Source organism: Lepisosteus oculatus, chromosome 8 (genome assembly GCF_040954835.1).
Source record: "Lepisosteus oculatus isolate fLepOcu1 chromosome 8, fLepOcu1.hap2, whole genome shotgun sequence".
Lineage (NCBI taxonomy): Eukaryota > Metazoa > Chordata > Actinopteri > Semionotiformes > Lepisosteidae > Lepisosteus > Lepisosteus oculatus.
The window spans coordinates 45261513-45280733 of NC_090703.1; the positions used below are offsets into that span (position 1 = coordinate 45261513).

At 35.1% G+C, this 19221-nt stretch overlaps 1 protein-coding gene across 3 annotated transcripts in view; it reads right to left on the reverse strand.

The window, feature by feature from the left end:
* il1rapl2 (interleukin 1 receptor accessory protein-like 2) overlaps nt 1-19221 on the reverse strand; it is a 295280-nt gene that overhangs the window by 7832 nt on the left and 268227 nt on the right. For all 3 annotated transcript variants that reach the window (XM_069193492.1, XM_069193493.1, XM_015351291.2), the window contains exons 7-10: nt 11252-11381; nt 7694-7839; nt 4109-4249; nt 3472-3642 (exon numbers count right to left, since the gene is read on the reverse strand). In XM_069193492.1, the coding sequence (XP_069049593.1) occupies nt 3472-3642; nt 4109-4249; nt 7694-7839; nt 11252-11381 (588 nt within the window). The remainder of the gene's footprint in view (nt 1-3471; nt 3643-4108; nt 4250-7693; nt 7840-11251; nt 11382-19221) is intronic.

Below are 19221 nucleotides of genomic sequence, written 5' to 3' on the forward strand. Positions count from 1 at the left end.
GGTGATGAACAAAAGGAATATTTTGTGTTTCATGATGCCCCATTTAGACCAGATGTGCCTATGGACACTTATTCATGTTTCTGTAGCATCTTCTGCCATCCTGGAAGAGGGTAGGTCTTATCAGATTTTCTTAAGTATGATTTTTTATCATGATTCGATTCTCAAGTTAATGTCCTTCCTATTTCCAACTCCATACTGTACCAACAACTGAAAATTAACTAGGACATCAGTTACAGTGCCTTGCAAAAGAATGCAGACCCTTGCATAGTTTTCACATTTTGTTGCTTTAAAACTTGCAGTCATGAGCCTCAATTAACATTTTTATATTACACCTACTCTACACATTCAAAGCAAAAATAAAAGAAAGTAAATAGAGAATATGAAAGAAGAATGAAAAAGTCATGACTGAATATGAATTCAAAACCTTTGCTGTGTCAAACCTACATTAACTTAAGTGCTCAAGATTACATTAATAAGCCACACAATTAGCTGGGTGTTCTGTTCCTGTGAACAATAAAAGGGTTCACACGATTTCAGAATAAATCCATCTTTCTCTATAAGGTCATCCAGTTATTGATTTTCAAAAAAAGATACAAACATGAAGACTAAGGAGCTTTCAGAACAACTCAGGTATAAAGTTGAAGAAAGGCACAGATTGAGAGAAGGGTATAAAACATTTCAAAGACATTGAACATCCCTGCATGGCAGAGTTGATCATCAAGAAGTGGAAGGTGTGTTATAGTATTCACACACTGCCTAGATCAGACTGTCCCTTCTAACTGAGTAGCTAGAAATGGAGAGGAGAGATTCCACTGTGAGGTTAACCTGACTACAGAGTTAAATGGAGAGATAGGAGAAAATGTCCATGGGTTCAAGCTGGCCAATATGGCAGAATGGCAAGCCACTCCTGAAAATAGACGTCCCGAATCCCGCTTGGAGTTTGCAACAAAACATTTAAGTGGTACTGAAAGCACTGAAAACAAACAAGAAAAATGTGACAAAATTAGTTTTGTGGTCAAACCAAACAAAATCACAACATTTTGTTCTAAATGCAAACTTTTACATCTAGTGCAAAGAACACAGCACATTGCCCAGTCAGCACCACCCCTACTGTTAGCACGATGGTGGCAGCATTATGTTATGGGGCTGCTTCTCACCAGCAGGGACTAAGAAGCTTGTCAAGACTGAGGGGGAAAATGGATGGAGCAGAGTGCAGGCAAATCAGAGGAAAACCTGCTTCAGTCTCCTAAAGACCTAAAACTGGGACGGAAATTCACCTTTCTGGATGACGGTGATCCAAAGCACCAAGGTCAAAGCTACACTGGAGGGGCTTAAGAATAAAAAAAAACAAGTGTCCTTGAGTAAAAAGTCCTGATTTTGAATCCTATTTAGAATCTGTGGAAAGACATGAAAACTGCCGTCCATACATGGTCCCCAAGTAACACGAGAGAGCTCTCCTTGTCATAGGGCTAAGAGGATACAACATGCCAAACTGATTTTCTCATTTTATTCTCATTTTACTAAAAGGCATCATGTTACAATTAAGATTGTTGATGAAAATACTAAAAACCATCAAGTATTAAAGAGTTTCAGTTAAGGCACATTAGGATTAAAAAGAGTTTATGTCACACGTTTGTACTGTACTGTACAAAACGAGCAATTATCATACATTTCTCTGTTCTTAAAAGTCCTTATGTATGACTGTTATATTATTGTTAATAGAGTGTTTATTTAAGAATTAAATTGAGTAATGCTGAAGCTTTTAAGAGCCTATAAAGAATTAATAGATTTTCCCAAAGGCAGATTTTATTACATTGTCTGTATCCTAACTGTGAATTAACACCGATTTATGACACAGTAGTATTCCACTTTCAATTTACATTTGTATGATAATCTAATTTTCAATGTACTTTCTCCCCCTGAAACGTGATGAGCACAAGACGGAGACGGAATCTTCAAGAACAATGGGAAAAGAAGTCGCTGTGTTACAAAGTGTGTTCAAATGTTTCCAATGTAATTGTGGACAAAATGATTTTAAATCAAGTAAAGAAGGAAACTCTATCTCGCTTCTGTTTATTTAATGAATATAATGGCTAAGTACGTTAGCCAGAGGTATTATTTAAAAGTTTGTTTACAGTATGAGGCTCATGAAATGCAAGCCTAAGAGGTTGCCTTTTACCCATTTCTTTGCTGCTCTGTAGTTTTAAAAAAAACAAAAACAATTGTGACTGTGATTTGACTTCATATCAGAATCCCTGAAGTATTATTCTATCTTTGCAGGTATATGAAGCAATAGTATGTGTTTCGGCCTGTACAAAAAATATTCTACAAGTGTGCATTTGATCATAGGTTTGTGAACACATACTGTATACTATATACTGTACATATTCTATAGATACATAAGGAGAGAGATTATTTAATGTTTTCTTCATGTTCCTTAGCTCCTACAAAATTAATGATGGAAGAACGACAACACATTGCAATTTCATGGTCAATTTGCAGTGCATAAATAACACAATTTGTACAAGCAACACTGCGCTGTACAGTTTTTTTTTACTAGGCTCATGATTATGTAAATCAATTAATACAAATAAGTGCCAGGAATCCTTGTTTATACAAATTAGTTTTATAAACAAATGATGTTATCTGCTCAGATTCTCGTGTGATTTGTAAATGTGTTACATGCTAATGATGGGTTCTGCCTTATTACAATATTTTCAAGCAATATTTTCAAAGACTCATCCTATTGCTGTTACACTATGTCTACCTCCATAGCTTGTGGGTAGTAAACACATTTAATTATATATTTCTAATTAGACTTCTACTTCTATATCACATTTTTTAAGTATGATAGACAGCATAGAGGAAAGAAATATTTTTTCTTATTTTCTAAATAATTCTCCTAATACATTAGAAAACAAGTAAATAACAAACTGAGTAACTAATTGAATTAATAATGACTGAACTTGTTCTACTAGGTGAATCTGTACATCAATTAATCTAACTTTTGGTAATTTTATAAGCTTTATTTTAATGGGGGCAAAACAATACTTTATTACACTTTTTTTTTACCACAAAAGTAGTCTTAAACATGATTCGGCAACATTAACCACAGCACACAGCATATCTATTATCTCCACCACTATGAGTTTGTACCTCTGTCTATTTAACTGGATGACACCCCAATACAGTCATATCGACCTTTCTTATAAGAAAAGCAATCAAGATAAATAGCTGCTGGTAGGCACAGAGAAATACAGACAAAAACTACAATATATAGTTAGTACTATATACAGCAACAAATTGACATGATTTTTCTAAAAGGCATGAAACAGAGAAACAGAACAAAAATGCAAACAGTAACAACAAGACCTTGAGATGGCTTGACTTGATAATACCTGACAACAAAATGAGTTTGAAATGAAAAACTCCATTGAGGCAAAAAGAAGTGTGAAATACAGAATTACTTACTGCTGCTGGGAATAAGGTCACGATCTGGAATAAAGAGCTTGTAGCCATAGTGTTTTTCCAAGACATCGGGAAGGATTTCTAAGGCAAACTGCTCTTCTTCACTGGTTTCATGATCCAGCGATTCAAGGTCCACTTTGGTGTATGAAAGATACGCATCATATTCTTTATTGTCTGTGGAAGAAAAGGGGCGAATATCAGAGTTAAAAAACAGGGCATTAAATACATAGTAAACGTGCAAAGTAAATGTGTGTGAGATATTTTGTGTTCTTTATGAATGGTATTCTGTTGGTTATCTCCTCTCTCAGGCTTTCTCTTGGCTTTTATCATTATTCTATGTATTATTAGGGCAATAATAAAAACTTAATAATATACTTTACATTCAGAGCAAGTTAACATCTGTTGTTTGTAATCATACTGAAAAATACAAATGTACTGTTTATAAAATATTACTGGATTTTTCCAGCGGGTAATGAATAATTCTCATAACGTAAAAAAAAACATGATGCCAAGGTGTAGTATTTTTCTCGAGATCTGTAACAGATACTTTAACTTCTTTATGTAAATCTTTAATAGAATTACAAGCTCCAGGTGCAGTTCTGATTCGCTGCTTGAAGTTGGCATGCGTCCCTCAACTTACCGTCTTCAGTCTCATCACTTCCAAAGTGCCGTCGGTAGCACAGCATGATCTCCACATTATAACACTTGTAGATGGCAGTGAGGAAGCCAAGCAGCAGCAAGATAGCTCCCAAGCCACCTGCAAGTTCCACTCTGTACATATCTAAATCAGAACAACCAAAAAACAAATGATTGTCTCCCTAAAACATAAGCACAAGCCAAAGATGAAAGAGGGTCAATGAAAAGATTTAAACAGGTATTACGCTTTCATGAAACTGTATATGAAGCATGCATTTGTCTACTTTTAGGACTACAAAGTGTTACTGTACATAACAGTTTTGTTTCTCTCACTGATGCATTTTGGATGGATAGGAGAATTCAATTCAAGATAGAGGACTGCCAAGGCTGGGAGATATTTCACACGGAACAATTGCAGTGGTGTGTTCTGAGTGTGAAATTAGAGATACCGTATATCGGGCCTGTATATGGTAGCAGTTTTTGACGGCAAAATTCATGCAACCCCCTTATTTGTAGCTAAATCTGTCCAAATAATGTCTGCACGTAAAAAGAGAGAGAAAATGTCCCTTCCTCTTTTCAAAATACAGTGGTTGAATAACACACACGTACTGCAGGTTAGACTCTTCTGCCATTCAACAAATACCAGCAATCAATCTCATCTTTCGTTGCACAATACATTTTTTTATCTTTGCATTCTCAGCAGTATCCTTCCTACATTACTGTAGAAACCAAGTGTGGCAACTGACAAAGACATACAGTAGTACACTGCTTTCTGAGTTTACATTGTAATAGCCTGTAAAATAAACATATGACAGTTATAAGCTGTGCAATGGTAGAATAATGTCATTTACCTTTTTTTTTGTGTGGAATTTGGTCATTTTTTTATTGTTCTCTAAGACAGGAGGAACACAGCCTCACTTTAACCTCAGTCTATAAGGTCAATAGAAAGTAATGGACTAGAGCACACTGATAGATAACTGAACTGGACAATCTATATACAGTAGTTACGATATAAGGTTTTTCTTATTTTGATAAACTAGGTTTGAATTCTGAGTATTCAGTTCTTGGGAATATAATTGTTTTAGTAATAAAACAGAAGCCAGTCTAGATGGTACAGAATATAGAACATTTATGGAAGCTTTGGGCAAAATTGAATAATTTTCTAATTCTAACACTGTGTTATTTACTTAAAAACATTAAACATTCTGTTTTTTAACATTTATTTAAAGCATAAAGGATGTTCATATTACTTCGATTTAACACAAGGTCTATTATCTTACCACAGATTTCAATCAATAAGCATTTTCTTTTGTTATTAAGGAAAGTGTACATATATTGTATCAAAGAGAAGTGCACCAGGCCGAGAGCAATACAATCAACATAAGCTTTAGTTTTATGCTTTAATATTTCTGCCAGAAGAGGTCTCTAAAGCTTCATCAGGAACCTTGAATGCTTTGTAACAAGAGAAATATTATTTGTACCAAACACAAGTCCCCTGAGGAAAATATTTTTTCTTTTATTTCTTTGCTATTGTATTAAATGGCAATGAAAATGTCAGCATTTATACAGTTACATAAAAATTAACAAATTCACAATTTTTAACAGAAACAGTTCACATTTTCAGATTTCCTATCCTGTTATCGAATATGCTCATCTTTATTACTCTTATGCATAAGCATATAAATTAAATGTTCCAATTTGTTTAATTGTTGTTTTTTTTTTGTAAAGCCAACATGGTACTTGTTTTGAAAGCAAATCAATAGAAAAAAAGTTAGGAGGATGTTCATACTAAATCAGGCTACAATCCTAAGAAAATAAAAGTTTTTTCTTTTAATTTAGAAAATGTACTTCATGTCGTTTAAGAATTTGGTATCATAATCTAGGTTACATCATGATCTAAGCCCTTGTTTTTCCCTTTTCCTTTTTTTCCATATACTGTACCTCACTTTAATAATCTGGTACACAGTTATTAAACACGGACAAATAATGGAAAGGTAGACACGAAAGGCCATGAATAAGTTAATTATATTTGTTTTTGGGATGAATACTAATTAATTCCTTTGGTTTCACACAACTGAGCAGTCTGGTTCTAGTTATATAGTCACAGCTAGCAGTTACAGATAACTTTTTTTGTTTTTATATCAGCGTAACACAGCTACTGTAAATATGATCTGTGACATGGATTTATATACAGTATAGCATATCTTTCAAGGAATACCAATGAAACTTGGTAATTATGGAAATAAATATGAATTACACTGTATTTCTTTCTGTTTCGGGTGGAACCATATAAAGAAATGCCATGCTGATGGGTCCTAATAAGGACAAAGCAAGTTATCCATGGCTGCTAATTGTAACTCTAAATGCATATATTAGAAGTCTTAGACAATTCTGCTTCCTAACTGAAATGGCCCAAGATAACTACAATTAATTTCCATAATTCATAGTGAATACATGTTTTTAAAAAGACACCACAACCCTGGAAAGCTTTTTTTAAAAGATATACAGTCTATACTGTATGTACATAAGTACTTACAGTATGTCTCCTATAGTATTGTAATTGGACAAAGAGCAAATTAATATTCATACCCCAAATTCATTGCATGATTATATCACAGTATAGCTCTAGGACTTATATTAAAGGGTTCAAATCATGAAGCTTTCTTTACTAATGAATAAATGAAATGCCTACAGGGTCACCAGAGTTTACTGAATGAGTTGTTACTCTTGCATGAGGAGAAAGTCATGGTAAAATGATGGCCCTGAGATAATGAATCAGCCATTTTAAGAGGGTAAGAGGGACTTTTTGATTAATATATTTATGATTGTTGCTTCCAAAAGAAATGTGTTTTACTTCTGGGCTTCCTCACTCACTGTGTACAAACAACATGTCTGCTTACTATTTTCTTTAAATGCACTTTTTTTGTCAATAAAATTAGTCATAATCTAGACTGATAGGCATGTCTGCATTGGCTAGGTCAAGCAGTTTAACTCAAATGCTAAGACTACAGCACAAAGAGAGTAGGTCTGATGCTCACTTTCATAGCAAAAGTCTAAATATTACCTAAATAACTTGAATAACCATAACGACACAGCACATTTTCTTTCATTTTCAGTATTCTGTGTTGTTGTTGAGCGAGAAAATGGGAAGAAAAGTACTCTTGCTATTCAGAGACTAGCAATTTGCCATCCCATAATTGACCTTGGAATAGAAAGTAAAAACAAGATTTAGCTGGAACAAAATTATAGGCCAATCTTCCCTCAATTAAATATTCAGTGTATGTTTTATACATTTTCTCAGAAATATTCAGTGGTTCTCTGTATATAAAAAATGTTTGGTTGGTTAACCCAAACTCATGGGCTGTTTTACCAGACAGAATTCTGGGATGTTATGAGGAGTCCCCATCTTGCAATCATATGTTTTCTGAAGAAAAGAGGCCAGAGCACAGGTATTTCTAAATTTGTTTCTCTTCTAGTCACCTGCCCCACATATCATCTACAGAATGCTTACCCAAAGGAGTAGGATGTTCCTTCTAGTCCTCAAAACCCTGAGACACATTGCAGAGACATTTCGCTAAACAAAGTTTACCTTTTTTTTGTAAAATGACACTGCCATGTCTGCGTCCAATATGGTTCTCCACATAGCAGGTATAATTCCCCGTGTCGTTCTCTTCCACTGCATCGAAGGTCAAAGACAGCTCCACCTCTTTTTCCCCCAGGTACTCTTTAAGAACCCTGTTTTAAACATGAGAGTCACAGGATAAAAATCTTTTACCAATAACACAACAACACTGGTCAGCTATTTGACCTGGAAGCGTTCTGCCTTCATAGGCTATTTCACAAAAGTTCCAGGGGTTTGCTGCTGAAGTTAATCTCATTAATCAGAATTTTCCCACAAGTTTCTACCTCCTGTTCCTAATTCTATTAGTATTTTATAAAAAATACTTTTTATTACAGTCAGAGGAAAGTCTCATTTTTCTAAGGACAACTGCAAAAGACAGATTTCCATGTCCATGAACCCTGCACATTCCCAAAGGAGACCTCTTATTCATCTTTATTGCTAGGACAATTCTAGAGCTGTTGGCTCCTCATTGGACAGTTAGGCAGCCAGCAAGAGGATTATATAGTACATACTGTAGTACATTTTATAATTCAAACTCCTTAGTTGGTCTAATTGGCACATTTATTGAATACGGTGGAATAGACAGCTTTTGTTTTTCTTGAATTTAGCCTATTTAAAGAATTATCTGCTCTTAAAAAAACGAACTAAGAGGATTTTAATTAAAAAAAATAAAAAAAGCTCAAAAGAAAGAACACTTCTTGTGTGTTTAGGTCTTTATCTTGCAGTCTTGACAGCGTAATTTCTTCACACAGTACCACATAAAAGCCTTGGTAGTGACCTTTGAAAGCAATCCTTAGCAATTTAGATTTGTTATATTCAGTTTTCATGTAGACGGCGGTTCTTATCAATAATCCACATGCTTGGATAGACTCTGGGAGTCTGCAGAGCACAGTGGCCTATAGGAACTCTACCTTGCACACATGCCACTCAGTGTTACAGCTGCAGATTGATGGCCCTGTTGAATGCTAAGGCCTGACATTGATTTATTGTTTATACAGTGATCACTGGTAGGGAGGTGGAGTGGTAGCAGTGAAATCAAATCTTATCATCTACATTTGTCAGATATGGTTTTGTCAAAGTCAGCGTACTCATTTCCCGTGTTACTTTCCTCAATGGGATGTTTGTTTTGCTAAAAAAAAAAGAAACATGTCAGGCCTTTGATAAAGGATCTCCCATAGGACTCCATCACTTCACTTATAAGAAGTATTGTTTCTGCAGGATTACAAAGATATACCCAGCCTTGATGTTGCTGAGTAATGTGCCAAAGCAAATCATCTAGTATTAATATCCATGTTGTGCTGCTTGAAAAAAAAAAAAGAGGTTTCTATATTCTTGGTGCAATGGCTTTTCTCCAAACTGCTATGGATTACTACTGAGGTGTATAAAGGAAAAGTGTGACTCCTTGGTAGGCATTTGTTCGTCATACAGTATACTGTAGATATTTATATCAATCTGCAAGCGAAAGAATGCCAAACAAAATAATGTAATCAAACAAGAAAGTGAGATGATTACTGAACTGGACATCCAGGGATATTTTTTCCTTTAAGACATTGTTGAATAACCCTATTAATTTGGGTCACTGATATGGCTTGCCATGCTTTTCCAGTATAATTTTCAAACACCCTTGAAAGGTGGCACGTTATTTCTTCTTAAATTACAAGGATTTTCCTGTGAAGGTTTCCTTTTTCTCCTTTCATTCACAGTGGGATTTCTAAATGGAACTTTGTAGTGTTTGCAATACAAGATTCTTTCAATTAAAATATCACTGTATATTAAAACTCAGATTCTTTTGTCAATCAAAAGGGATGATAGATTCCTACGTAGCAACACATTTGTAATATTGATTTTTTTTCCTTTTGCTGTATAAGAATTCAAGAAGTTAAGAAAGATTACAAACAAGTGGAGGCCATTTGGCTATTATTCTGTTTTGTTGCTAGGAGCTAAATCATCTGAGGATCTCATGCAGCCATTTCTTGAAGGAGATTTCCTTCAACAACATGGCTGGCCTTTCCAGACTCTGTACAAAAAAGACACCGCAAAGTCACATTTTAAAATGTGTTTTCACAGAGCTTTCAGTTGCATCCTCTGGTTTGGTTTCACCGTTGATTTGGAAGAAGTACAGTACACTGGTTTGCTTTGTTAATGTCTGAGGGTTTGGAATAGTTGAATCAGGTCCTCTTGTAACCTTTTCTGTTCAAGACTAAAAAGGTTCAGTGCTTTTAGTGTATAACAATTCTTTAATCCCATGAAAATATGTGGTTGCTCTTCTCTGGACTGCCTCCAGAGTTGCAATATCTTTTTTGTAATGTGTAACGAAACATGCAATGTATCATCACGGCGCCTCTGGAAAACACATTACATATTGATAAGACAACTCACAAAGTGAGATTTATAATTGAGAATCATTCATTGAGTGCCGTAGTGGAGCAGTTGTACTGAAATCCATTGTGTACTTTATGACTATGAGATGCAACTCAGTGCCCTGGAGGCGTACAGGCTGTTATTTGTCATTTAATAGGTCTGGTTCAATTTACATGACAGTTTTATGTGGTAATTACTAGCTGTGAAAGTTCTATTTTCATACTGAGGAACATGGACTGAAGAGAGATCAAGGTGTAACTGAAAAGAACTCTATAGTATCCTTTAACATTCAACTTAATTAAGCTGTAGTCTTCCCCAGACCCCTGGTGTCAAAGTGTCACGTTATAAAACAATCTGTATTAAGGCCTCCCTGTGACCCCTTCTTTTCTTAAGCCATGCTCAAGAAACATTTACAGCCTTGTTCCCAAGATACCACATGTATTTTCTTTTTTTGTGGTGTGGCTGAAAGAAAAATTCATATCAGTTCTTCATATCAGTGAAGCTCATAACTTTTTCACCTGATAAGAGTGATTGGCAGTTTAGGAAAACTTCTATCTAGACTATCAATTCATCACATATATATATGCAGTGTTCCACAATAAGAAACTTGGAAATATATGGAGTTTTGCCACAGAAGTCAAATACTGCATGCCTGCACTGCATGTTTTTTCTTGTTCCGGACATTCACTCTTGCTGTAGCACCTACTGTAGTTGTTTTTTTAATACAGACTGTGTTTCTTTTATCCATCACAGATAAATGTATAAATACAAAAATGACTACACAAATCGTGGCACGTTCTCCAGCGCTCCTTTGACTACTATTGTCTACAATTATAAATAAACAGCATTCATGTATTCCATTAGGAGGTCAAAAGTTGAACACAGTGTAATAATGGGAGCTATATTTACTTATCACAATTATTACACGCAGACTTGAATTGAGACCTGACGCCTTACATGTCTCTTTCCTTTACACTCATTGGGCGTGATATTCTTTTAGTTTCTGGGGAAGATAAGAACAGTTCCAAAATCTGTTATCCATTAAAAAATGCCCTTGTGGACTTTCTTCCCATTCCCCCAAAATTTTAGCTTTCAACTTTAAAATTGCTATAGAAATCTCTGTTCTCCTTCTTCCCCAGAGGTATAAACATTCTCCAGTGGTACCTGACTTCGGTCTCCCTTATGTGACCCTCCAGCTCCTCGACAAATTTCTCTCCTTTCATCCAGTAGATTATTGGCTTGGATTCTCCGCTGTATCCAAAGAATGCCCTGCAGTCTAGGCTGAAAGGCATACCTTTTTGAAAGAAAAGACAAAACAGCACTCATACTACATTCTTCTTAGGTAGCTCCAGCATAATTTGCAAAAATTCTTAAAAGAACATAAATACTGTACATGCTGTCTATTACAAGAGAACTTGATTTTATGAAAGCAAGGCATTCCTTTCTGGGCACTTAAATTCTGCATGTTAAAAGCTTATACAGTAAAAGACTTTTACCCTTTGATATTCTCTGATACTGATTCACATTAATGTAAAATTAATGCAAATTTTAAATTAAAAACAAATTGCCTTAAAAAATGTTACACCAAACAAGAAGTATCATGAGTAACAATAAGATATTTTGTAAACCTCAGAACCTACTGCATAAGGATTTCAGCAAAAGATGTTGTCTTCTTAATGATCAAATTTAATAGAAAATAATCTAAAAACAATGCTATACCCTTGTATAACTTTTATGTATTCTTACTCTACACTATGTGAATTAATAAGAATAAAGCTACTTTTTTAGATCTGAAAATGGGCTTGAAATGCATTTAAACATGTAGAAAAAAGCTTTGTCTTTGGTGGTAAAGTACTCTACAATAAGGAAAACTACAATATGTTCACCTACTTTGACAGCTGGAATTTCATTTTTATGTAAAAAGTCCTGTCTCTTAATATACATCTATTAACAATACTTTAGACTTTTCAACAGTTATAATAATATAAATAGGATTATGTTTGAAGTTCTATGAGATAAAATATTTCATTTCACTAAAAAATGAAGTTGGATTTGAAGAAAATCCCAGAAATAGGGAGTAAATATGAGCCCAGGAGATTTTCTTCTAATGAGGAGTACCATCATTTGTGGAACTGTGGCAATGCTCAGTATAATGTAGAAGGAAACAGATTAAAGGTTATATTATGGAAATCAAAATTTTGAAATTGGCAGTCTCTAAAGCTGCTAATTTGTTATACATGCAGAATTGAAAATGATGGAGTGTTTAATATTTATTATTTTATGATCATTGTTACATATTGCATAATTTTCATGAATTCAAAAGGTGTTTTTATATTATACATAAATATCTTTCTTCGGCCATTGATTAAGCTAAAACAAAGTTTGGGTTAAAATTTTGGTTACTTTGCTATTGAAATGATCCCAGAATTATATACTCTGCTGTTTTTAAATAATTCACAAAAGCAAACAAAATATATCATACAACCAAAAAGATCTGTGTTGCTCAAAACATCTTTGAGGCTTTGAAGAAAAAAGCTTTGAAGAAAAATATCTTAATAATGTGGTTAATGATTCATAGTATTTTTAAATTGTCACACTCACAAATGTGATGTGAGAATCTATGTATTTTATTATAGTTTTTAAGGATGTCGTTTGTTTGTCTTTTTGGCCTTTAATACCTTTGTAAGTGATTTCATACTTGGGAAAAAAAACGTTAACATATACGATACAGATATTTTGTTGGATGGTGATATCCTTCTGCTTAAATACAAAACATACCGTACAATATAAAACAAAGGAAATGAATGGGAAACAACTGACAGATCATAGTTTTTTGTTTGATTGCTTTGTCCATAAAAATAAACTAAAAAATAAAATTATTTTTAAAAAATTCAATAAAACTCTCATCATGAAATTTGATACTAATATTTACATTTTCTTTGTTCTGAAGAACACTTTAATAGTGCAGCATCTATAAAGGAAAAAGGAAACTGCGTCACTGAAACAACCACACTGGGTCATGCAGAATGGACATAAAGCCAGAAATAATGTATTTATCAGTGTGAATCACAGTCTACTTAAACAGCAAAAGCCTCTTCTTAAAGAGCGTAGGAATTCACCCTTGAAATAGTTATTTTAAGGATAGTGGGCTTGTAGATTACATAATATGAATATATTAGATTAAATATTCCAAACATTTATCAAGACAGTATGTGTAAAAAAAAAATCACATATAAAGTAATATGTCAAGATATGCTTTATCTCTTAAATTTAGCCTTAATTACCAAAAACAGTTATCCCCTAAATATCTTGCTACCACCATTGCCTAAGCAGAATACTGTACAACAGAAAGCCCTGTTAATGTACGAGAATAGATTGTTACTGGGCGAGATGCCTAGAAATGCTTGTAAATGGAGCATTTCTAACGCACTTAGAAAGAGTTGATGATTATAATAACTGAAACATGCTGTAAACATTAGCAAATCCTCTGGGCTCTAATCAATTACTGTAAAACAAAATGCACAGTAATTACTAAAACATTCTTGCCGTTTAAAGCTGGGTCAGCTAGCAAGATCTTTCCATTGCGGTGTGTGCCTACATTTTGAACTCTCACAAATCTTATTCTCTCTTCCTCCCGACAGGGTTAAGCCTGTAGGCTCTTGCAGGTCTCAGCAGGCACAACACAACACTGAAGCGAGAAAAGACACTATAAAAGGAAACGTTGCGGGCATGCATTTAACTGCGTCTGCAGTTGGTGGCTGGGCACAAAGATTTTCTCAGGTGTTATCAATTGCTTCTCCGAGGTCACCTTGTCACTCTGCTATCTCAAAAGAAGACTGCTTAAGAAAACCTCAGTCTTTTTTTTTCAGTTACTGTTATTTCCTTTAATTTAACAAGCCAACTGATTTTTGGACCTTACCATTACAGACAATCAAGATTGCAAAAAAATAGGAAAAGTGTTGCAGAACAGTGGCAGCCAAATTGCCATCAAAATATGTGTAAAAAAAGACAATCTATCTCATGTTTGCCGATTGCTAACTGAAGCTAAAGCCTTATCTTCTACTTTGCAGCATGCTCTCGGATGACATTCTTAAGCCTATTAAACGCATTCCCCACTAATCATTTTTTTTACAACAAATGGAGTCAGCTATATAAGTATTATTGTTCTGTTTTATTTTTAACTATACAGTATCATGCAAAGCATAATGTAGGTGATATTTTGAAAATTAATTTCTTTACATCTGCATTTGTTTTTTTATGGTGATGGTTTGAATAATGAAATACCGTAGAGACAGAAAGACACAAGAACTGCAAATCATAAGAAATCAGAAATCACATAAATACTGGAATACAAAAGTCATCCGCCCTTAGCTGTTATATGGAGTTCATAATTGAAGTTTGGGAGGGATGACGACAAGTCACTTTCACTAAATCATAATCGTTCCTGATGTCATTCACTGAAAGCTATAGACCATAAGCAAATCTCTTTTCTACATCCCTCCTCCACTGCAAGTCCACCTTTGCAGCTACCTGTTGGTTAACACCTCACTCTGTATGGGGGTCCCAGCCTCCTCAGCCAAGAGCAGTAAACCAAATTTAGCCAGCAGGTTTATCACCCAGCCAGTACTTGAATGCGAGACCTCCTGGGAACACTAAGTTTGCAGCTGGAAGGGGGTGTCTAATGCCCCTGTATAGTGATGGGGACACTGTAAAAAAAGGCTCCGTCCATTGGATGAGAAGTAAACCCAAGTTCCCAACTATCCATGGTCATTAAAAATCCCAGGGCATATCTCGAAAAGAGTAGGGGTGCTACTCATTCCCCCTGGCCTTTACCAATCATTGCCTCCTAATAATCCCCATCTATGAATTGACTTCATTACTCCGTTCTCCCCCTCACTGATAGCTGGTATGTGGGGAGTGGACTGGGGCGTCATCCGGGTGGGGACCCCACATTGGTGATGATGAAGGGGCGTCCCCATTACCTGTAAAGGTCTTTTGATGTGGAGTGTCCAGAAAAGTACTGTATAATTGTAGTGAATTATTATATTATTAAATCTGATTATATGTACAGTAAGTATCCACTAAACATTCTCAAATACATCTAATTCTTGGGTGTCAGCATTCCTTATAAATGGAAAATATAGAACAAAAATGGTTTCATGGACCAACATATGATGCTACACATGGAACCATATGCATTTATATATACAGACACACATATTATTCTACACATATACTGTAATTATAGATGTGCAAACAGCAAAAAACATTTCAGATCTGGATTTGAGCAACGTACCAATTCTGTTTGCTTACTTGCATAGTACCTGTGGCTTACTATTAGTCCATTCACTACCGAGGAAACAATGTTCTCCTTTCATTAGAAAGATTTCTTACCAGTATAATGGTAACCTACTGTAGCCTTTCTCAGAGGAAAGAGGTAAAAGTGGGCAGGCAATCTGTTCAGGGCCAGCTGCAAGGCTTGGCTTGCAAACCAAGAGTACCAGTGAAGAAGCATGTAGAAGTACAGTATACAGTATATTACCCAGAACCTAGTTCCTCTCCTCATTCCTCATCATTTGGAAGGAAAGTGTGGGGTCAAGTCTTAAACTGTAGAAGAACACATTGTAAGGAAATGCCTCAGAAAAAAAGAGGAGGCGGAGGGGGGTGGGGGGGTGGGTGCTGAGAATATCACAGCAACATAGGGAGCAGAGAGAATTCTTCTGTAATCTATCAGCTCAGGTAAGTGTCGTGTTGGATATGACCTTGGATTCTTTTGACAGCCATGATGTACTGCAGTCAACAGTCTAATTGCCCTAAATCTATTAGTAGCTAGGAGACTTTTTGTAAGCAGCTCTCCTTGCAGTTGGTTGATATAACTGTCATCACCTTTCAACTTGATGCAGTTCCCAGCTCTAAATTAGCTCTGTGAAGTAATCAAATTGGACTTTTTCATCTTTAATTAGCTATGATTAAAGATCTGACACTTTGGAGCTGTTTCGGCCCTGGGAAGGGTGTGCTAAAAATCGTGGGAGGTACTTGCATCAGCATATGTAATGTTTAGGAGAAACATCCATACATAAATGTTGAGTTATTCTGCAAGAACGAAGGAGACACAGTAACCCTGTGAAGTTCTCTAGCTTGATGGCACTTTTCTCTCTGGTTATCCATTTAAACCAATAAAACAACATTTAAACGTCAGCTTTTTATACGAATGCTTCAGGTGGATTCATTTCCAAAAGCTAATGATTTGTCTGAGCTAAAGCAGCATCATTTAATTACCAGTGATGCTGTTCAATTTTAATTCTAAATAATAACAAACTAGCTGAATATCACATTTTCAGCTCTCTTCTTTGGGAAATGGTGAGACGAAGACAAGTCATGACCATATTGCTTGGAATAGATTATAATTGTATATACAGTATAAATAATTGTTACTAACTTACTGAAAGTCAGATAACCTATTTAAATAAACCATAATTTAAAAAACCAAGACACAAGCAAACACCTACAAAATCAGTGACAGAAACTCTAAACCTTAATTGATTGGATTTAGGATGGAATATATTAAGCAAGGCAGTATTAGGAAAGTCAGATATCGATTTTGGTATTTGGTATTTTTAGTATTGGCAGCAGACATAAAAGAAACTAGTCCTATAACAGATATTGGCATAATGTACATCTGGTCATATCTCACAAGAAAATCATCATAAGAACTTTTGTTGAAAAAAACATACCAAACTGACTCAGATTTTTCTATATAAAATTATTTGGAAGGTACAGTACTTTTTTTAGAGGGAATACTGTACATTAATATAAAAAGGAATATTAACATGTGTATTGCAACGGTGCATTTATTCCCTGGCAAATGAAATCCATTCGCATATACTGATATACTGATTCTAGAACAATTTCCTAGAATAAGAGGGAATCTGGTGTTAGTGCAGGAAAGAAGAAGCCTGCAGTTTCTGAATGAGATACCAAAACAACACCTGACAGAGTGATGAATAATCCATCATTTTACTTAATCTGTTTGTTTCAAACAGACTCTGTACAATGGGGTACTTAAGGCTGCAGATTAGGCGATTACACTTAAAAAGAAAATGTCAGTGTCAGGGAGCCGTAGGGAGTAGGACCTTGCCTCTCCTTCCACTGACAGCAGATAAAATAACTTGAACAATGCCTCACTTACCCAGGCCAGGCCTTGAAATCAATACAAAGTATCTGCATGCATCCCTTATAAGGGGCCAATGAGGCTTATCTTTAGTCAATGTGATATATACTGTTTATGTACATTTGGTGACTTCACCTTCCTTTCGTGCTGAAATGTACATGCATCCACGGTTAAAAAAAAAACGAGAAAAATTAATACAGCCATTTTCCTTCATTATCATAATTATTTTGACAAAGGCAAAAATAAACCCCTGGAACGTAAGAATCCGAGCTAAAATAAATAGCCAAGTAATTAAATTAAAGACCTTTTAGGCACTTGCTAGCTGTTTGCTCCTGTAATTGGTTGTTAAACGTAAGACTTTTCCTTTTCTCCTTTCCTAGAAAAAGTATTTAAGAGCAGTTGGAAAGTAATTATGTCAAATTAATTTATTTTACTGGCTACATAATTATTTTAGGCTTTTGTTTCAAAGCTGACATTCTGGTCTATTGGCTTGGCAGTATGATTGAGGTATTTGTAAATATCTTAAGGAAGTAGCAGGCGAGGACAAGGCAATAATATGGGACAATGAATTGAACATGGAACAACAGAGTTCTTAATACACAGGGAGACTAGAAGAGGTAACAGCATGCCAAATACAGGGAAACAATCATTCCATTAAGCAGGGTTCGACTAAATGACACATGAATTTATTTCTATGTAGGTATATTTACACAGTTGTGAGTATTTAGAAGAGGTTTTCTAGCCAAGTAGTTGAGGAGGAAGGAGTTGCCTACCAAAGTAAATAAGAAACAGTAGTCAGCAGTGAACTGGAGGCAAATGTAAACAATTCTGCCTTTTTAAACCACTTTTTTTAAACACTAACCTATTACTCAGCTAATTGCTTTTCAGGGTTGATAATTCCCTATGTTATAGAGTAGTAACCTCTGTATGTTTGTCTGTGCTCACTAAAAGCTGTTACTTATGAAATTCATATTAAAGGATAGGCACTTTGTATTATACTGTCAACTAAATCTAGGTGGAAATAGTGAAAATTATGTCCAGTGAAACTTAAGGCATTAGTGAATTACTGAATAAATATTTTTGGGGAAAACAGTGGACGAACTCCATGCATTAAATAAAGCACTGCATGAATTAAATCTTCAAAACTGATTGGAGCATCTTAACGCAGATCTTAACTTAAAAGTATTATTGTGGGGAGTACTGTATGATCTACTACTAACTAAACTGCTTTTAACTATTGCAATGCCATAGAATTTCCAGTGCTGAAAGTGTATTCCACATAAGCTTTATAGAGCTCTAGCTGCATCCGTACGTAATACAGAGTCCTGGAATAATAAAAATTGACAATGACACTTCCTTCTGTTCACACAGTTCTCTGTGCTCTGGGTGTAGAATTCAACATATTGTACCACAAGGGTACTTTAGGAGTACAACGTAACAGTGTTCTTTTTATACTCTTCTCAAGGTGTTACTTGGCAACGGTGACTGAGAAATTGTCCACAAAGCTGGAAAGATTTCTTCATTAGCATTAAATCTATACATATTACCAAAGAAGGAGACACTCCAGTTACAGATACATCTGAGGAATCTCTTCAGCGCCTAATTAACTATTTCAAGCATGTGTCTAGGATATCTTACTAAAGATATTTTTTCAGAGGTAAATTGATTTTGCCCACAACAATTATTTAGTGCATGAATTCTGCTGCTCTGCAAATTTTCCTCAGGAGAATGGAGATGGCTGCCAAAGAGTCATGGATATACAGAGAATTCAAAGAAATTAATATTTCTTGTGGGCATGCCCATGAAGCTGCTTTAATGTGTCCCAGATTTCTGTCGTACAAGTTTCCCAATTAAAATGTCTGCTCTGTACACACCTTCTTGCTTTAACACTTAATGGTAATCTTAATCCAATTCATCTGTAACCTCTCAATGTTTTATTGTAAAGGAGAGGATTTATTCTTAA